The following is a 22,500-nucleotide window of genomic DNA, read 5'->3' as shown; positions in this document are numbered from 1 at the left end:
TTGTTTTTCAAAAGATTGCCAAATAAATGATTCAATCAATCAATCAATCAAAACACACACACACACACACACACACACACACACACACACACACACACACACACACACACACACACACACACACACACACACACACACCACAAGCACTCTAGTGACACACGTAACAGTCATGGTAACACTGAAATTTGGGTTTAAGTTGCAAAAAAAAAAAGCCTTCTGTTTCACAACTACGACTGAACATTCCCTGTGTGCTGAGTCACCACCTGTTTCTCACCACGTCCTCTCTCTCTGTCGCACCAAAGAATCCTCCATCTCCTGTCTCAAAAGAACCCCCCTCCTTCCCCTCCTTCCCCTCCTCTGAACCTCCTCGTCTTCTTAGCGCCTGCTGCCGCCGACGCCGCCTTCTGCATCTGCGACGCGGCGCCGCAACACCTGCGCTCGTTTCATTTACCCGCTGAGTGATCGCGCAAATCTCATCATTAGCACATTTGATGTGGATATGTTGTGTCACAAACACATATGTCCCTGTCTGTGTGAGAACTGTGCTTGCCTGTACCGTTGTGCCTGTGTTGTTCAAAGTCTGTAGTTCAGCACCATGGACAGCTCTGTACAGTTAGATCACTGTAGGACCAGGCATTGCTTCCCATGAATGCACCGAGCAGCAGAACACACCGCTGTGCATGTTGCTGCACGGCACAATAACCCTTAATTATTGCATTTAAAAGAAAAACTATAAAAGAATCAAGATGAGCTTTCATTATTTTTAGCTCTTACTTTTCTTTTTCTTTTTTTTATCATATCGTCGTAGTCGGGTGGAAACCTTGTATGTCCAAAACCGTTTGTTTTGTATTTATCATTTTAAAAATGATTTAAAAGCTCTACAAGCACACAACGCCTCGCGGTGCGAGGCGTTGTGTGCTTGTAGATCGGCTGTTTTCACTACTTTTTTGCGATGGCATTGTATGATGAAGCAGGCTTTGCTGTGCGAAAGAATTACACATTTGAAACTACGAGGTTTCTGCTCAACAGTGACGATATATTACTTTATCCAGGGGCGGAGCGTCCGGCTAAGCTGGATAAGCGGCCGCATATAGGCCCGCGAACCGCGGGGGCCCGGCCGTCAGCCTCCGACTGACTGTCAGTCTCAGTCCAAATGACCGTCAATCTGCCTGACCGTCCCCCTCCCTGTATCGCGCTGCCTCTGTTACACCTATTTCCTGTTTATATTAACCTGGGTAAAATGTCGCACATTGGGAAGTAAAGGGGGGGACACACTTTATTGTGAAGGACAACAGGAAGAGCAGACAGATGTCATGGCTTGATTGGCTTCTATTCACAGACAGACAATATGTTGTTTACGTTTAGTGAGAAGTTTATTGATGGCTGTAGTGGAACCGCGCACTTTCAAAACCTTTTGTAATTTGTATCAATTAAAATATACCACAGACACTTTCAAACGAGACAGGCAGCAATGCACAACACAAGCAAGCATTACTCATGACGGTGGATATTGAACAATTATGCCAGCGAGGAAACTATACAATGATTATCATCAAGGATACCGTGAGACGGGTAAGGGGGCCCGAGCATTGTGGCTCGCATACCGGCCCGGTTCTGACTTGTTCCGCCACTGACTTTATCCAAAGGCAAAGGACAACTGCTTCTATTTTTCATGGATAGTTGGCAGATTTCACAAGCTCTAATAGATTGTGTTCCATACATATAATACTGTGAGAGAAATCACATGTTGGTTGTTGCTCATACTGCCATTTCCGGAATGTCATGTCCTTTAATAGGGAACAAAACCTTAGACATTTTAACACATGCATGCATTTATGCATAGAATACCTCAATCCCCGTGCTGCACGGTATCGCGCCACTCCCCGAGAACAGCCCCTCTCCTCTGCATTGTTCATTCTAATTGGACAGTGGGGTTAGACAGTAATGTGTTACCTGTTGTGTCTGGCTCCCCTGGTTTTGTCCCCTTCATACCAAACACCCTCTGCAGCCGGGGGAGAGACTGCTTAGGAAGGATTAAGCATTGTTTCCCTGACACCCGGGCTCCCATCTCAGCCCCTTCTGATTGGCAGACATAATCCTCCCCATTCACTAAAACCTTCGTTACCCTGTCTGTGGAAGACTCCATGGTCCACTGCCTTCCCTCTAGAAATGGCCTGGGGTGTTGGGGTGTTCGGTGGGGGGGAGGCTGCTCGATAAGGGTCTGCTGGCCGCATTGCATCAAGCTAAAAGATTATATGAATTTCAGGAATGAAATTAGTTCAGGGCATCGTTTGAATAGGGACGGGATGCAATTTAAGAGTGGATGTAACGAGTACATGGAGGCGTAATGTGCGTGGTATAAGGGAGGTGGGCTGCTGTCATGGCTGGCGGGCATGAGTGTACTCGTTCAGAGGGTGACAGGAGTGTATAGTGGTGACAGGCTCTGTCAAGTGGCCATAATTGCGCAGTGTCAGTTCCTGAGAAAACTGCATTTGGTTGTTTTGAGAGCCCTCTGCGGTGTACATGCAGATAAAGGCATTGGTTGTCATTGTTTTAAATAAAAAATATATTTAAGCCCAACAAGATGAAGAGCTGCTTGAGGGGAAATATCTGTGGGATCAATTACAGCCTAGTATGCCATACCAATCTATACTTCAAGATTCAAATGACATTAGAAATGATACCAAATTCTACCATCTTGTTTTATGTTTGCAGAGAGTAGAGTTACCTGGTGTGCTTTAACACTGAGCAGCACCTTTGTCACTGCATCATATAGAACAAAAACATTGATTCACTTTTCAAGCTGAATTCGTAATGGTCTTATTAGCTACAAAATACACCTTTGTTCCGTAGTGAACATCTGAAATGACAATAAAAGGGTAATTACCTATTGTGTACGGTACATGCTTACTTTTGAGAAATATCCTCGCAGAAATTGTATATTATTAACCACAAAACACACCTCTCTAAGCGAATGCATATTCTTTGAACACACTTATTTGGATTATCATGAATTGTATTCTGAAAGGTCTTGGATTTCTCGTTTGATTGGCAGACACGAATAAGCTGCAGATAACAATAGGAGTGTCATCTCCCTGCTCGGCTTACCTATTCTGTATTTATTACGGGATAAAAACTCGCTGCATCTGGGTATCACTTTCATTGTATTAGCCAGCTGATCCCTGACATCAGTGTATGAGTCTGTAATCTTCTGCCTTACACAATGGCGGACTAAACCATTTAAATCTGTCGGGAGGGGCATCATGATATGGGAATGAAAAAAAAAAGCCCCCCAGAATAAAAGACACCTCTCGCCAGCTATATTCGGCTAAACCCCCAGTGACTCACCCTGGTTCAGGAAGTGAACACACACGTGCGCACACGCACATGCACGCACGCACGCACGCACGCACGCACGCACGCACACACACACACAATACCCCCACCCCCCTTTTTTTCTTGTGATTCTTTGTCTCTCTAGCGAATTCAATTTTGTCTTCTCCGAGTGCCAGCTTAAATGCAAACAATGTTATCAGTGGCTGTGCAAGCAGTGAGGGACGTGATTGAAACGCCCCTGAAGTATTTTCAATGCACACCAACCTTTCACAAGTGTTAATTGTGGATGGCATTGTTTTTGTGTGGTGGTGGTTTTGTGTGGGGGTGCCTTCCATCCACATTAACACATACACACACACACACACACACGCACACACACACACACACACACACACACACACACACACACACACACACACACACACACACACACACACACACACACACACAGAACCCGCTATAAGGGTGATAATGCTCCATGACACCTGGATCATAGCTTTAAAGGGGTGGTTCTGTTGTCAATGATTTATCATTTCACTGCGGTTTAATCATCAAGCAGGTCTTGAAAAAAGATGCCGTCGCATGCCATCGTATGCCGTTTGTCCGTTTTTACTCATTGATAATTTTCTGTTTTTCTTTGTTTGTTCCATCGCCTTCTTTCTGGAGAAATGGCGGCTAATTTTTGCATCCTTTGTGTAACCCCCCCTGCAGTCTTACATGGAGGACCACTTGAAGAACAAGAATCGCCTGGAAGGGGAGTGGGAGGCCCTCTGTGCTTACCAGGCTGAGCCCAGTGCCTGCAGCGTGGGCCAGGGGGAGCACAACTCCAAGAGGAACCGCTCGGATGCTGTGGTCGTATGTGAGTGCATGCAATGGTGCTAGTTTTCTTAAAGCAATGCTATTTTTCTTGTAAGGAAATATCCTGCCCAGTATAGGTATGGCAGGCGCACAGGGCAGTCATGCAGTACCACAGGATGTCCACTAGGACAAATGTTGCCTGTTAGGAACTTGTTGTCTATTATCAACCGAAGTTGTGAATTAGGAACTAATGTTGTCCATCGTAAACTGTTGTTGTCTATTAGGAATTATTGTTGTCCATTAGGAGCTATTGTTGTCCATTACAAACTGTTGTAGTCTAGAACATTTTTTGTCCATTAGAACTGTTGTTGTCTATTAGAACTGTAAGTTGTCTATTAGGAACTGCTGTTGTGCTTTAGGAACTGTATTTGTTGCTCATTTTCAATGTATAATGGTTCTGAGCTGGTCTCAATTTGTCACACACTGAGCCTTGTCCTTGGGGTGGAAATGTTATTTTCAGGGTTCATTGTTCTTTTTCTTTCAGTGACTAGTTGCTTTAATGGTGTATGTGTGTGTGTGTGTGTGTGTGTGTGTGTGTGTGTGTGTGTGTGTGTGTGTGTGTGTGTGTGTGTGTGTGTGTGTGTGTGTGTGTGTGTGTGTGTGTGTGTGCGTGCGTGCGTGCGTGCGTGCGTGCGTGCGTGCGTGCGTGCGTGCGTGCGTGCGTGCGTGCGTGCGTGCGTGCGTGCGTGCGTGCGTGCGTGCGTGCGCATGAGTGTGTGTGTTTGCGTGCGCATATACCGGTATATATTAGGGGTGCAACATATCGAACCGAAAATCGAACCGAACCGAAAAATATCGAACCGAATGACCCTGTACCGAACAATACAATACAATACCGTCCACATCCACATTCCCCTGGAACCCCCTCAAAGACCCCTAGGGTTCCGCAGAGCCCACTTAAAGAGAATCATTACCCTAGATGTTGGGTACCGTATTGTTCAAAGTTAAAACAAAAAAATACATAGTTATAAAAATACATTTATAAATCAAGAACATTTCTGTTTATTTTTCGTATTGAAAAAGTATCGAACCATGTCACCAAGATATTGAACCGAACCGAACCGTGAATTTTGTGAACTGTTGCACCCCTTGTACACACATATATATAGATAGATAGATAGATAGATAGATAGATAGATAGATGAATAGATAGATAGAGAAAGTGTAAACACTCTGAATGTGATTAAACAGTCTCATAGGCCCAGTTTAGCAATAAGGCCAGCACTTTGAGGGCCGTGATTGAGTAGGCCTATGTGAAATTGGTTCTGAAGTATAACCCCTATATTGTAGCCTTCTCAACATTATATTGGAGGGGAGAGATTGAAAGACTGTAATATACTTGATGAATTATGCATCTCTCGATTACAGATGATCATTCCAGAATAACCTTGAAGGCTGAGAATAACCATGGCAACTCAGACTACATCAACGCCAGTCCAATAGTGAGTATTCTTCCTCCTCTATGAATGACACTGTCGCTAATTCTTCCTGTCTCTGAGACTTCACCTCATTTCCGTCGCTGTCGGGCAGAAATCTCATACCGGTATGTCCAAAAGCGTTACTTTTCAGGAAAAGGTCAAAAGAACAACAACGGTTTGGTTGATCTAATACTTTGTTAACACGATTATTAACTGTATAGGTAGTAGGCCTACAGTCGAATGTTATATAAAAGGATAACACAAAAAGCTTCAGGGTCTTGTTTCCATTGTGGTCGATTGTAGGCTACTCAATTCAGCAGTAAAGCAATTAATCTACCAAATAATAACTACATTGGATCCCAATGTAGTTATTATTTGGTAGATTATTTGTAGATCTGTTTTGCTGATTTCACGTGACACTCTTGTATCATGAAGTAGGGCGTAGAAAATTACAAAACTAGAACTGCACTCTGTCGAGGTGACAACTTGTGTCTTGTGCACATCAGAGCCCGCCATGAGGTGCGCTCTGCTGGCCTCATTGGCCCTTAATGATGAGATTACAAGGAACGCTCTTACAGTATACACCAAACTCCTCTGACATCACCACTGGCATCACCAGGAATGCTGGCCCCTCATTGGCTGTTAATGATGACGTTGCCATAAATGCTGATTCCGGAGTGGCTTAATATTGATGATATCAGGGATCACCATATATGGGCATAAAACACACTCGGCTACCTACAGTACCTACCTACCTACCTACCTACCTACCTACCTACCTACCTACCTACTGTACCTACCTACCTACCTACCTACCTACCTAAATACGCAGCCGAACGCAATACTTGCGAGCTCTGCTGGCGCAAGTAATAAACATAAAAAGTTATATGGAGATATGAGGTTTCTGCCTGACAGATATGGTATGATAAGCACCTGTGGTAGTTGCCTTTAACTACATTTTAATTTGTATTTATTTTTATTAGCTTTCCATGTTGTCAACCTCTGTATAGAGTAGGCTATTCAGATTGTCAGATGTTGAATCACACTTTGTACTTTAGTTGTTTTCAAAATGGCAGTTCCCTGCAGATAGCACTTCTGTTTTCACATCTGCATCTAAAAGAATTCGATTTTTCTTATTATTCTTTATTTTTTATTTATTTTTACTAAACAAATGTATCTCCCAAACCAACCCAGACAGGCCTCAATACTGGGGAACAGGCTTTGGTTATTTTTCTGTATTTCTTCCCCCAAACATTTTACAGTGATTGCCCGTCATGATTTCCCCCAGGGCTGCTGAAAGGGGATTCCATCAACGAGAACAGAAAAACTATGCATTTCAAATACAGTGCCAACATTTCTAAGGAGACAGATAGGGCTGCACACACAGCCGCAGTAAAAGCCTATTACTTTTCAGAAACAAACAGAAGAGAGTTTTCAAAGAGACTATTTATTCCTCAATTTTCCTGTCGGCGTAATCGGGAAGGCTGTAGTTTATTTAAACGGTAGTCTGTTTGACATTGTCAGGTGAAAACATAATGTTAGCGTTAGAGTGTTAGAGTGGTAGAATCAGGCCAAGGATCCCTTAGTTGAGAGAGAGAGAGAGAGAGAGAGATGAAGCAGGGACCCCCACAACCTTTTCTTAGATTCCATATAGTTTCATCTTTTGACAGCACAATCATCAGTGTATTTTGGATTCATGTCAATTTGTGTTTTCAGATATTTAACCACTTGAACCGTCAATTCTTAATAAACTTGACTTTCCACTGTACTTAGTCTGCTCTTTTCCCCCTCCAAGCTCTTTATCCCCCCCCCCCCCCCTCCCCCCAAAAAAAAGATCTATAAGCTCACAACTCCTCGTTGTGAGCTTGTAGATCTGCTATTTTTGGCTAAAGTTTTGGCAAGAATATGGATGCTAGGGTTCAAGTGGTTAATATAAAAAATAAAAATAGTTTCTATCACACAAAGATTTGGAGGACCCCCTGTAGTAACTCTGAGCCGACCTAGGGGTCCCAGACCCCCTCTTGAAGACCCCTGGTTTAGAGTTTAGTTTAGTTTAGTGAGTGGGTGTTCACAAAATAATCAATTTTCTTTTTTATTATTATTATTATTATATCCACTGCTGGGTGTTAGCGCATATACTAGTGGAGGTTGAACATAATATTCCCCACAATTTCTTCTTACTCTACTGTAAACAAAAAGAAATGGGACAGACAATATGCACACAGCCAAGGTGTTGGAGGTGGTTGAAGTAATGGCTTTTAGCGTTTAGTTGAAAGTACGTTAATTATGCCACAAAAGCGACCCCTGGCTGAACACAGCAAAACTGTGATAATTATGTCTGTCAATGCTGTCTCTTCCACCTCATTAGCTTCAGTAAATAATGCACCACCTATTCCTTGGATTCCAGGGTCACATGAGACAGAGGGGGAGGGTCTCGTAGAAGAAGTCAGGATGGCAGCATTCAATTATTTTCTCTTTGATTAATCTATCAATAAATGTTTAATTAATTAACAATACATTTTTTATGTTCTTAATGGAATCGATTAGCCATTGAAATCCTATTCACTACTTTGTCGCGCAACGGTGTAGTGCAGAAATCGTTGCAAAGCGACATGTAAGGATATACTGTACATCTTTTTTTATTTATTTTTTAAATTGCAAATAATGACATGCCCCAAAGAGGGATAGATTACTTGAGTAAATTAGTGATTATCGGTTATTTTTTATATTCGATTAAATCGATTAGTTTGATTGACATATCAAAGCATGGATGCATCAGGAATAACATAACACACAGTCTTTCTCGCCTATTATGCCCTTTACAGAGTCTAGAGACTTTCCTCGCCAATGTTTGTGGCATCGTTCTGTGATGATGGTTTGGTGACAAAAACTAGCGTTGCTGTGTCCGTGAAATCCTCACTCTACCAGGCGTTTAACGCTGTCTATCTTTGACAAACGCAGTATCAAGGTGCAATAACGGCAACGAGGCATTTCAAGTTGAGATGTTCCAGGCAGTACATATTCTTTGTACACGCTTTTTTCAGCACAAAGCTATTTGCCTTCAAACCAAAGAGCAATTTGCTGTTTTTATTTTATCTCCTTAACACAATGGCAAACGGAGGACAGCAGAAATGCGAGGCTTCTTTTATGCCTGTGCTTTAGTATTCATGCAGGGACGTGAGCACACAGCCTGTGTCCTTGAGATTGGCTAAACAGAGTGGCAGCTTGTGCACTCGGCACTAACTCTTTCATTTCTGTGGAAAAAATAAAATAAACGAAATTCATGAATGGAATTTCAACACGGGAATGATGTAGTGAAAATATACCCAAGCTATACCTAATTGGAAGCGATTTAACATGTGAAAATGAAATCATGTATCTGTTGTTTGGTGGAAATTACATTTGCTGTAATGACAGGGCAATCTATTGATCTACCAGCTAGCTACCTATGTTTCACATGCACACTCCAATGACCATCAAGTTACAATTTGTCCCCCATCAGCACAACTAATATTCTGACATTTTATTACGGGATATATGATATTATATGATATGATACGATATGATGCAGTGTGCAAGGCCTTTTGAACCCAGGATAGATCACTCCTGATTATCTGAGCACATGAGTAGACAAGCTGACCTGCTAGGTAGCCAGGGAGCAGTAGATATCAAATTGTTTATTTCTGAAATGCAAATGCTTCCTTTCGGCCCGTCATTCAGGAAAACATTCTTTTCCCTGCCCTCTCACCAGAGCTAGAGTTTTCAGTGCTTTTCTACACGCACATTGAAGAAGTCTGAACTCTATATAACCTTATCCTTAGCAGTTGCACTTCTCTACTCTCTTCACAAACCATGTTCATTCCTATCTTCTTGTTCTCCTATCTTCCTGATCTCCTTGTATACAGGCCCTTTACTTTTTGTGTGTGCATTTAAACGGAGAGGCTATTTTACCTCATTTACCTCTGGGATTTAGAGTGTTTTTTTCACATACCTTTGAAAAACCGATGAATATTCTCTGTCACGCGCATCCGTGCATGCATGGGAATATTCAAAAGATGGCCACAGGTCTGCAAGAATCGGAAAATATTCATTATCCGACCGCGACCGTCCAAGTGAAAGATCTCACTGCAGCATGCGATCATCTCCTCTCCACACACACATCAGAGCTTTTACTTTTTTCAAATCCTAAAAAAAGAGAAAGGCTATTTTCGTTCCGGTTACGTCACAATGTCATTATAGCCTGTTGACCATAGGCTAGCAAATGGCGCCATGCAGCGTTGGATTTTAGGTAACACGACTTTAGTCATGCAAGGCAGTCAACGTGTTAAAACAACGTTGTTTTTCGAAGATTGTACAGCCCACTCCCTGTGCATTGCTCTCAATATGTGTGTGCTGACCATTGGCTCGCACACACGCACACTCACGCACACCAGACTAGCCCCATCTAAGAAGTATCATCAATCCTCTAGAGCAGGCCTGTGTGTGACTTTCTTAGACTGGCATCAATAATGTGCTGGAGTAGAACCGCATACTTCCTTCTCACTCAAGTATTACTCTAATCCAAGCCATTAATGAACAGTCACATCCTGAGGACCAGAAGGGACACTGTGGGGAAGGGACAAGGGAATGGAGACAGGCAGAGCTCAGGCTAATCTATACTATCTGAAAATATGCCACGAGTGAGTGAGTGAGTGAGTGAATGAATGAATGAATTTCAATCATGGCCCTCTATTGGAGAATCGCGTCATCTCCGCTCACTTCATGGGGCCAATTCTTCTACATACACATCTATTGGCGAATAATGACAAAGTGCGAACCGGAGGTTTACAGAATGCATAGGAGTCTATGAGGGAAAAGTGACATTTCGAGTTACATGAAACCACGTGATCGGCGCTGTTTCTGACGCTGTATTGGCAGAACTTTCTAACACAAGGCTCTGGCCAAAACCTGAGTGTCCATGAAAAGTTTCATGCCGATCGGTCCAACGGTGCTGTTCACATACACACACGCACACGGACACACACATGGACACGGACACGGAGGGACACATGGACGGACAGGAGTGAAAGCGTAGTATCCTGGACAATGAAGCGATCTGGAGGCTGTAGTGGGGAGCAGAGTGAAAGGGGAGGGAAGGAGAGCTTTCCCAGGAGACGATGCTGTGTGCTCTCTCTCTCTCTCTCTCTCTCTCCAGATGGAGGCTGTGTGATGCTAGTGGAATCCAGACAGTACATTTCCATCAGCCTCTCCACCCCACCCACCCAAACACTCACTGTCTGTCTCCTTCTATACCCTCTCGCCCAGATGGACCATGACCCGCGCAACCCTACTTACATCGCCTCCCAAGGCCCGCTGCCTACCACAGTGACAGACTTCTGGCAGGTAACAAAAAAAGAAAACTCTCCAGTGCATTTTCACCATGAGGCTTGGGGAACATTTACAGTGCATGTGTAGACAGTGGAGTTGTGTGTCTGACCTCACCCTTTCCATGGTGCATGCTGGATGATTTAGATCAGTGTTTCTCAACCACTGGGCTGCGGACCTTTCGTGTGCCCTTTAATAATTATAATAACAGCTGGAATTTATATAGCGTTTTTCTGAGTTCTCAAAGTCGCTTTACAAGGCTGCGTGTTTGCTGCGCACACGTGTGTGTGTGTGTGTGTGTGTGTGTGTGTGTGTGTGTGTGTGTGTGTGTGTGTGTGTGTGTGTGTGTGTGTGTGTGTGTGTGTGTGTGTGTGTGTGTGTGTGTGTGTGTGTGTGTGTGCAGCAGGTAAAAACAACAACTTGATAAGGAAAAAACTAGGATAAGATAAGAAAATACAGTAAGAGATAAAAACAATAAAAACAAGAGTAGGTCCGAGGTCAGCTGGGAAAGGCCATTTTGAATATTTGGGTTTTCTGAAGGTGGGAAGGGAGGTGCTCTGATGCTTTGGTCTCTTGAGATGCTTTGGTGTGCACCTTGAGATGCTTTGGTGTACTCGTTGAAATGCTTTGGTGTGCCCTTTGAAATTTGACAGTGAAGTCACAATTTAAGGACTTTTAAAACCTTTTTAATACCTCAAGAAAGAAATACCATTACTGCATCAAAAGTAATCAACAAACTATATAAAAACTGGTAAAACATTGGCCAAATTGTAAAATAATATAAGAAAGAGGCAAACATTTTGAAAATAGCCACACACACCGTATCTGCCCTGGGATCTTTTGGCTATGAAAAGTGTGCCCTGGCAGAAAAAAAGTTTGGGAAACACTGATTTAGATGAATTCTGCTCTGTGTTATTGTAGGTAATTTAATTTGCGTATTTTAAAACAGGTCATATTCAACAGTAATATACTATATCGTCTCTTAAACCTCAAAACTGTTACTTTTCAGGATTCAAATTCAAAAACAGCAAATGTCGCTTCGCTCCGTGTTTCGAGCTGGTATAGATCTGCTACTTTTGATGCTTTTGTGTGACACTGTAGTATGATCAAGTAGCAGGGCATTCATTTCCCCCCAAAACACAACAAGTTAGAATATGGAGATAAGAGGTTTCTGCCTGACAGCTATTTGCAGTCCTGTCCATGTGTGTAAATGTCATAGGCGACATTGTGAACCATGCTGCCTGGTGTGGATGCACGCCTCCAATGGTGCATGGTTTGCCAAATGGTGCTCTTATGCATTAACAGCAAAGTACTGCAGCAATTAGCGGCCCCATCGCCTCCATATGGTAGAGTAACTCTAGTAGCCGTGACCAGGAGGTGTAAATACTGTTACACCAGCTGGCCTTGCTCTGCTCTCCTCGTCTGGGGTTGAATCCATAATGTTAGTCTTCATACACTGCACAGAGTAAGAAACTTTATTGCTGACAGATTTGTATACCAATCTGGTGACCAGACCGGTACATAGCAACTGTTAATTCAGCCTTGAGAGTGTACAAATAGATTTTAGGTAAATTTAAGTCAATGTATTACTTTTTCACATCACACTTTTAATTTGGTGATATTTCATGCATACAGGTTGGTGCTTTTTACTTGATACTCAACCTCATTTTGAAAAAGAAAAAAAAAACATACTCAAACAGCAAACAAGCAAACAATCAGACAGAAAATAAAAGCTAAATTGACGCTCAGGATTTTTCAGTTGTATATGGCAAAGTCAGTTAAGATTTTGCACGTTAATGATGCCTAAGTTGCTCATGCACCGTTCCAATCATAAATGCACTTGCATGTTTTTTGGGCGCTGGAAACACTTAACAGGGTTAATCATTTAGTCACATAGTAAATTGAAAAACAAACACGTGTGCTATTGTTGCATCATAATAGTGAGCTTGTTGACAACACAGAAATTATGATTTTTACATTATGCCAAATGCCACTGTTCCAAAAATCTGGTGCTGCTCAATACCTTTAATTTGTCCATTGCCTCACATGAAACGGATGATAATTGTCTGCTTGAGTTTGTATTTGCTTGCATGCCAGTTTCATTTATTTTAATTTTTTTGTCCCAGTGATGTGAAAACACACACATATCCAATTATCTGATCAAAAGAGTCACTCGGTTCATAAACAAAAGCCTGTATCTCTTTCAATTAAACAGAAAAAGACAAAAACAAATAATAGATAGCTATTAATTGACAAATGGCAGCCTCACGCCAGGTAAACATCACATTTTGTGTTACGGAATAAATTGTGGTCTCTCATTATCCTGGAAAAAAGAGAGAAAGAAAGAGAGAAAAAAAAGAAAGAAACTCGCTCTCTTTCCCCCATTAAAAGTAAACAAACAGGGAGAAACTCTGGCAGTCACATGCAAATGACCTTACAGGAGGCAAATCTTCTGCTCTGTCCTAATCCCCACTGGTCTCCGACAGCGAGAGCTCCCAAACGCAGCCTCTGTCTAATCCTCCCCCCTTTACCCTGCACGATCTGTATGCAACCCCCCCGCCCTCTCCACACGCACACGTACACGCACTACTACATCCTTCACTATCGCTCTCCCTCTCTCCCTCTCTCCCTCTCTCCCTCTCTCTCTCTCCCTCTCTCTCTCTCTCTCTCTCTCACTCTCTATCTCTCTCTCTCTTTCCCTCCCTCTCTCTCTCTCTCTCCGTCCCTGGCTATTAGCTCGACTCCTCGGAGGTCGCACTCCTCCCTCCTGTTCTTTCTTTAGTGAAATTCAAAGCAGAAACCCAATCAGTTGTGGCTCTCCCAAACAATATGACTCAAGTCTTTTGACTCCTTTTCCTATTCATTCTGTACCTTGATTACTACTATAGACAGACCTTGGATCGTGAAAGGAGTGATTACCTGGAGTTTATACGTTATAGAAATCATTGCCTGTAAAAGAAATTTACATTTTGTCAACCAAGCTACATACCATTGAATACTGTGTCATATACTGTATTTATATTAGAAGAAATTACGTACAACATTTCAATGGTGGATAGGATACATCTCACTTAGAAAAGACACATGCTGTGACATTCTGACATCTACTACACTACATGAAATGATTTTCTGTCTTCACCAAACGAAATGCACCCCACCCCCACCACCACCAGCACCTTCCCACCGCATTACCACTGTCTTTCGGTGGCGCGACAGTCAATCTAATCGAAGCCTAGCTGGCACAGTTGGCAGAGTTGTTGGCACCATGCAGCGTGCCCGTCCGCTTGGGCTGGAATGGAATGGATCGCAGAAAGCTTGTGATGGAGTTTATGGGTGAAGCCACTGTGTTTTCATAGCCGCTCATAAAAAGCATTGTGTTTCTTCTTCATTTCCCTAATGGATGCCACGGGCCCCTTATCTCTCCCAAGGACACATTAGATTGTGATAAGATGAGACGGAGCAAGGCGGTAGATCTGGGGGATCTGGCTTATAGAGACAATGTGGCTGTGAAACCAACAACACCCCCCCCCCCCCCACCACCACCCACCAGTGGTGGAAAAAGTACTCACATTTTTATCTGGTGGAAACCAGATCTTTAAAGAGATGAGTTTGTGGCGAGACTTTCAGGCGACCTATTTGCCGATTGGCTGTCCATGTCACATGGTAACCGAGCTAGTTTCATGATTGGGAGCGGCCCTCCAGACGATGGGTGGACAGTACTGCATTAGGGCCAATAGCAGGGGACTTTACCTCTCCTCCAGACTATGGAATCCTGGACTGGTGTAATGAAATATTTTGTCCAGAGGGAGCACCATTCCTTCACACTTCACAGGCCAGGCCCTGTGGTCACACATTTCTGGACACCAATGCCTGTGTAACATCCATGCATTCATACAACTGCGAGTCTGCCGCTGCGTGCTTGATTTGGCTGTACACGCTGACTTGTTCATCAGGAAACATGCTCCCTCGTCGATTGGATTTTACAAAACAGACCCGCGTCGTCACATTGAATCCTGTTTAAGAAGAGCTTAAAACACAACTTTCTAATGTTACATTGATGACGTGAGGAACGCTAAAGTCGTCTTGGTTACATAGTAGGCTATGCGAAAATAACAAAGCTCAGAGTCGCAAATTCAATGATCGCTGCATCAGCACACACAAAACACGGGCGTGAGAGAAGTAAATGAATGAAATGGACATCACGTTTAGCCGATTCAACGATTCCAAAAGTCATACGATTGGAAGTTATTGCTACATGCGGCTACATGCGTCTCGCTGTTGCTCTTGTCTTGTCAGGCAACAGCCAGGGTCCAGGGAGTGCACAGAATTTTAGAGAGGCATGGGCTGACATTTCTAAAAGGGCCTTTTCATACGGATAAAAGTTAAGGGCTCAAGCCCCTTTTGCTGTATGTGCGCACGTGCCTGGCGACCAGCGCATCACATTACAGACTTATCATTTCAATCCGTTTCTTTGCAAAAACACATTTCTTTTAGAAAACATTTGTATTCTTGTTTCTCCCAGTGTTATGGTTTTTAATGTGTAAATATAGCACTTTATTATGGGGAAAAACGTGTGTAGGCCTATTTTCCTTTTTTAAATCGCTAAAATAGCGCATTTTTGAACATATTTCCTTAACGGTTAACGGTTAATTAACTGATAAGGCCTGACGGTTATCGGTTAAGAAAAAATCTCCATTTGGCCATCCCTAGACATATAGTAAGTTAGAATATTATGAAATATACATGAGAAAGAACACCAACACTAACTTCAACACACCAATCCACCAGATTTTAAATTGACTGTGTGTCGATTCTTGTTTACTTAAGTAAAAGTATCACTACTGCAATATAGAAATACTCCGTTACAAGTAAAAGTCCGGAATTCAAAATGTACTTTAGTAAAAGTATTAAAGTGTCGTGAAATTAAGTAAAAGTACGAAATGTTTGAAAATAGCAGATCTACAAGCTCATCTGTTTTCAAATAGCCTAGGTATAAAATATGGCTAAAGTGGATTCATGTATGTTTTATAATATAATCATTTATATCTGCAAAGTAACTAGTAACTCAAGTTTTCAAATACATGTAGTGGAGTAAAAGTACAATATTTGGATCTGAGATGTAGTGGAGTAGAAGTAAAAGTATTGGTAATACTTAAGTACAGTACTTTACACCACTGGAAACCAACAACCCAGTCCCCCCCCCGATCCACCTAACCCGCTCGCCGTTTGTCTCGCTTCGCACGCGGGGACGTGACATTTATTCACAGTCGTTGGCCAAAGTAGAGGTAATATAATGTTAATGTGCAGTATGCCGTCCCATTTGGCTGAGTTCAAGCAGACCTTATAATGACTCTGTGGTATTCATGTGAATGAATAGGAATGACCTGCTGTCTCTGGGTATAATAATATGATTGACAGACCCTCTCTCTGGATGATCCTCCTGTGTGTGTGTGTGTGTGTGTGTGTGTGTGTGTGTGTGTGTGTGTGTGTGTGTGTGTGTGTGTGTGTGTGTGTGTGTGTGTGTGTGTGTGTGTGTGTGTGTGTGTGCGTGCGTGTGTGTGCGTGTGCGTGTGTGCGTGTGTGTGTGCAGATGGTGTGGGAGAGCGGCTGCGCTGTCATCGTGATGCTGACGCCACTCTCTGAGAACGGGGTGAAACAGTGCCATCCCTACTGGCCAGACGAGGGATCTGATGTCTACCACATCTATGAGGTACTGTAGAGATGGCTAGAGTTTTTCTGATTGATTGATTGATTGATTGATTGATTGGTTCATTGTGTTCAATTCAGTTTATTTTCAGCAATGTTCGGACAAAATAAATACATATCTGTGTATGTACAACAGTGCAATTTAGAACAAGACACCGCAATTTGGTGCCACGGTGGCACAATCTCAAAATTCCCTGGTACAATAGTCGAGTCCATTTGGCATAATAGCCAAAGATGCCGGGACAGGTAGAAGCATAATGCTTATCAAGCCCTACCCCTGGCTCAGTTTGCATTAATGAATTAAGTTGTCACAGTGTTTACAGCACGCGTCAAGGATACATGAATTGACATGGTGTTTTGCACACCATGGTTGTTGTCAAAAATGCATATAGGCTACATACAGTATATTTGTACATGTCTGTCAAAAGAATAAAACATAAAAAACCTTGAGAGCTTATTTCCATTGCATTGTGTGGTCCTTTGAGTGTAAATATAAACTGTGTCAAATTCCTTGATTAACCACTTAAACGTTGTGAGCTTGTAAGTCAGCTATTTCTGCCAAATGTTCACCCCAGAATAGGTTGAACATTCTTGTTGGGCTTCAAGTGATTGAATTGGGGAACCGTTGCCACTGCCAGCAGTAAAGCAACATTACAACATGCTTCGAATTGTAACTCCACATTGAAACGTGTTGAATGCATGCTATAATCACGATAACCCGCTGCTAGGCGAACTATTGGGTTTTTTGTTAACAGTGTGTGGTGGTGAATCTTGTCGCTAATTGCCGTCAATCATGTGATCATGGCTGTGATATATGGTATTATATAACAGCTATGGGCTTTAGCGCACATGTTATGACCAGACCATGGTCTCTCGCGTATATTGCTTAATTGTTAATTAATCTGTGTCAATCTATAATATCCATGACTATAATAACCATGACTCATCTATTTACTTTGTAACTCTGCAGGTAAACCTAGTGTCGGAACACATCTGGTGTGAAGACTTCCTGGTTCGAAGCTTCTACCTGAAGAACCTGCAGACCAATGAGACGCGCACCGTCACCCAATTCCACTTCCTGTCCTGGATGGATCGCGGAATACCCGACTCAGCCAGAACCCTGCTGGACTTCCGCAGGTAAAGACAAAATGCTGTATTATATTATGTATTGGCTCTACTATGACTCCTCAGGTATAATGGAACTCAATGGACCTCAGGCCAGCTCGGTTATATTGCACGGTCCGTGCAAGTTCTGGTTCTTTTCTCACTTTAGCTTCTCTGCCCTTGTGTTTTTTTTTTTGGTTTGTTGTTGTTGTTTTTCTTTCTTTTTTTTTTACTATCTTGAGAAAGGTTGATAATCGTTGTTCTGGTTAACGTCTGCATTTCTGCTCTAATTCTTTGATCCTAGACTTATTCCCCTCGACTCTCTCCTCCAGCTCATGTGATGCAGCAAATTAACAGCCCTGCATTGCATGGTTTGGCTTGGGGACGAAGAAGGAGAGAGAGAGAAAAAAAAGAAAGAAACGCTAATTCAAACACCCAATTAAATGGGACCTGTCTAAGCTAAAGACCTGGGAGAGGGAGAAAAGCCAGTGACTGAATAACCTCACTGTGTTCTTCGTCTAATGTGTGCTGGCAGAGGAGAGGCTATAGACCCCCTGGGAGAACCCAGACGGGCAGAGGAAAAGCCCTCCAAATGAGAATAGATGCGTCGGATGTCTGTCTGGAGGTCTATCCCCCTCAGTTTGTGATCCAAAAAGAAGGCAGTGCAAGCCTTGCTTTGACATATATTTTTGACATATATTTGACACACACACAATTCCAGACTTTTACTTGTAAGGGCACGGTCACACCAAATGGCTGGCGGCTGATAACCTCAATTGTGCTCGGCCAGCGGTTTCTCCCAATAACCAATGACAACCATTTGTCACTTCCTGAGTCTTGGGAGGGTCCGGCTCCGAACCACCCGATTGGACAGAGGGAAAAAACAGTGCTTCAAGCATAAACGCAAGATCTGCGCGGCACGTCGAAAGCTGCGCAAGTCCATAAATCGACACCATTCCCATTGAAATGCATTGGCGCAATCCACTCTCATAAGTAGACCGTACCCTAATATTTCTACATTGCAGTATTGATACTTTTACCGGTACTTAAGTGAAAACATTTGAGTACTTTTTCCACCACTGCCTCTGACCCCAGCCGTATAACGTGACTCAAAGGTTTCAGATCCATAAGGATGATGTGTGCTCTCATGCCGTGGTTTTGGGCCAACACTGTATTAAAGCGGTTGCCAGTGTCATTTTTGTGATGTTGCAGCTAGTAATATGAGCCCAGTTGCATAGTCACAAAAGTGATCATTGGAAACTGTGTCTCCTCAGCCAGGCCAGTACACACATTCTCTCTCTCTCTCTCTCCATCTCTCTGTCTCGCTCTCTCTGTCTCTCTCTCTCTCTCTCTCTCTCTCTCTCTCTCTCTCTCTGTCTCTCTGTCTCTCTCTCTCTCTCTCTCTCTCTCTCTCTCTCTCTCTCTCTCTCTCTCTCTATGAAGGGGATGTCTTGTGTGGCATTGATCAAGAGTCACAGGTTTTTATCTCTTTAAAGGGCGACTACACCCATTTTCAAGCTATCATTGTATAATTGGTACCATTTTGTCTATTCACTCTGTGTCTCAGAGGAGGGCTGTGGACAGTTCAGAAACCCGTCTACCAGTGACATCATCGATGGGGAATCCAAGCTAATATAAACGGCTGGCTTTCTATGCCTGGAAAGTTGGCATGCTATAATGCGGTGATTCTCAACCAGTGGTACATGTACACCTGGTGGTACATGTACCACTGGTGGTGCATGGGCCCCCGTCTGGTGGTACTCAGAGGAGTTTCCCAAAAATAAGAAAAAAGATATAAGTGGAGTGAAATATTTATATTATACTATAGGTAGTTCTTAAAACCAAAGCAATTGATTGATATAGGCTCTCCAGCTGTGCTGAAATGAGCATGACAGCACACCTAGCCATTAATAGAGGATTTGAGAGCGGATTAATCACATTAGAAATATCATCAGTTTGCACGGGAAGTTCACAAATGTAGTTGCTAAATCTGTCCGGTGACCCTGTCATCAAATTATTGGCTTAGAAATACAACAAAAACAAAAAAATAAATTGGCATCCTGTGTTAACTGTGCATAGCTGAATAAGAAGGTAGGTCTACACGCCTGTATTTTAAAATCTGTTATTATGGTGGTATTTGGAGAGACATATAAGGTGGTACTTGACGTAAAAAGGTTGAGAACCACTGCGATAATGGAAGCCATTGTTCTCACGTTTATAAAAATCTGAATAAAAAAAAAAGTGGAATCTTGTTTGAAAAAACAAATATGCCTAATGATGATTTCACTGGCAGGCGGGATTCTGAACTGTCCACAGCCCTCCTATGAGACACAGAGCCATGAGCATTAGTGAGGAGCAATTATATGAAGATATGAAGTTGAAAATGGGTGAAGTCGTCCTTTAATTATTTTTACATATTACATGAATGTGGTTTGAATATTATTGTGGGGTGTCTAAAGCATGTATTTTTGTGGGATTTCTCTTTAATGAGTAGGACTGTCCTGATGTCTGATGAGTGTAAACGGAAGCTTAATAAAGGCTTGGTCAAAGGTCTCTCTCTCTCTCTCTCTCTCTCTCTCTCTAAGTTTTGAGGAATAGACCACGCACTCCTTTGATAAATAAGCCTATTGAATATGTTCTGCCTGTTACCCCTGTGAATTATTTTCCATCTAATGGATTGTATACAATAGATATGTACTGTCGTTCCATTCATCCGTGGATCAGTGAATGGAGATAGATAATTAATGTTGTTATAATATTGCTGTAAAGACCGCCATGCCACGTCTATGCAACGCACGTGTTCTTTTTCCTCAAATCCTTTTTGTGTTTTGTTTTTTCTTCTCCTCCCCGTGAAATATTCTAGGACATAATGAAGGCTATTCAGACATTTATTAATGTATTTATTGAAAAGGTGAGGGTAAAACAAAAAAACAGAAAAGAGAAAATGGAAACATGCGGACGGATGCCTTGGCCTGGTATAGTAGTCAGTTGCCATGGCAACGGCAGGGTGTGTGAAAGGCTGGATGGTGCTCGCGGTGTGCCTGTGGGGTGTAGCATTCATAATTGGCCGGGGTTAATGCATTGACGGCGTCACCCCGCCACATCCATCCTCCACATGTCACAAATAAACACTGTTATAAATGGTCCTCCAAAATGTTTACACTGTTTTCTCTGTGTACTACACATTACGGAGAGGCTGATGGAGTGAGTGGCAGGGCACTAGATTGCTCATGATTTGCTTTTGTTCATTTGGTTTGTTTGTTTGTTGTTGCCACTCCTTTCAGTGACAGAGATTTCTTCACTGGCTTTCATTACCAGTTGGAAATTAAACGCAAATCAAACATTTCCCCTTGCATTTTCTTTTTTAGAGATGCACAATGTTGAAATTTTGGGCTATATCGATATCCGATAATATGCAGGATAAAATCGGCCAATACAGATACTGATATATTACATTATTATATATATTATATATATAAACTGTAGCTCATTGCTGAATTTTTCATTTTCATTTTGAAAGCCATTTATGGTCACATTTTTATTGCGTCAATGTCAGTGAGATATTGGTAAAATATCTGTCAATATCTGTGAAAAATATAGCCATTATTTTGATATCTGTTCGATACCGATATTGCAGATATTGCACTTTAATGGAATATCGTCGATATCAATATGCTACCAATAATATCGTGCATCACTAATTTTCCTGATCAGTTTATACATCTCGTTGATTTGAAATGGTCATGGTTAACCTGTTTACCGTACATTTGTTACAATGAATGAATGAGTAACCACGACATTGGCGACTTAGCGACCTTTGCATTTCTAACAATTTTTTTTCTTGTCAAGTTAACAATAATTCATGGCACCCTCTCTTGTTTGATTTTCAGAAAGGTTAACAAGTGCTACCGGGGTCGATCTTTGTCCAATAATCGTTCACTGCAGGCAAGTATACAGTAACTGTCCCACCCATCTGAAAAGCTCAGTTGTTTGGGGTGTTTGTCGTGTCCATGGAATGCTGGAGAGTCTTGTTTATTCAAACCCACTCTGTACAACATCCCCCTCAGGGGTCAGTAGACATAATGTTATTCCTGTGACCCGGGCAACTTTATGGAAATGGAGTGAGGAGGAGTGACACATAACGTCACCTGTCGGGCAGAAACCTTGTATCTCCAAGTTTCAAATTTGTACGTTTTTTAGTCAAGTAAAGCCCTGCTTCAGCATACAAGGCTGTCTCACAAAACCAGTGAAAATAGCAGATCCACAATCGGCTACTTTCACTATTTTAAATCATTTTTAAAATGATAAATACAAAACCAATGGTTTTGGACGCACAAGGTTTCCACCCGGCAATAAGACACTTCCCCACCACAGACACCTCCATTTCCATTTTTTTTGCTACGAGTTTAGTTAACTAGACGTGATAACCACTTACCACTTTTAACAGCCACATCCTGTTAAGTCATGTTGTGTGGTGGGGGGGGGGGTCTCTCTCTCCCCATGAGCGGGGGAGGGAGGTGGGAGGGGGTGCAGAGGAGTGGATAGTGTCCTGTCTAGCAGTGGATTAACGAAGCGCCCGGGCCGCTCTGCCGCGGTTTATTGGCCTCGCCTTTATTAGGGAGCAGGGGCGTCACAAGGGGGGGGGGGGGGGGAGTGGGACTGAGTTACTAGGGCCCAAGGTGGAGGGGCCTGGAATTATTTTATACTTTAGCTA

The 22,500-nt window shown here is 42.6% G+C and overlaps 1 protein-coding gene across 1 annotated transcript in view; it reads left to right on the top strand.

Moving 5' to 3' along the window:
• The window catches only part of ptprn2 (protein tyrosine phosphatase receptor type N2), a 258,049-nt gene that overhangs the window by 228,950 nt on the left and 6,599 nt on the right, over positions 1 to 22,500 (top strand). Inside the window, 7 exon segments of the mRNA XM_080751763.1 lie at positions 4,048 to 4,195; positions 5,563 to 5,636; positions 10,917 to 10,994; positions 16,567 to 16,686; positions 17,653 to 17,819; positions 21,677 to 21,707; positions 21,709 to 21,731. Of these exon segments, the coding sequence (XP_080607889.1) occupies positions 4,048 to 4,195; positions 5,563 to 5,636; positions 10,917 to 10,994; positions 16,567 to 16,686; positions 17,653 to 17,819; positions 21,677 to 21,707; positions 21,709 to 21,731 (641 nt within the window).

Source organism: Nannobrachium achirus, assembly GCF_963921795.1.
Source record: "Nannobrachium achirus genome assembly, chromosome: 21".
Taxonomy (NCBI): Eukaryota; Metazoa; Chordata; class Actinopteri; order Myctophiformes; family Myctophidae; genus Nannobrachium; species Nannobrachium achirus.
The sequence above is the reverse complement of the archived record's forward strand: the minus strand, read 5'-3'. Positions and strand labels throughout refer to the sequence as shown.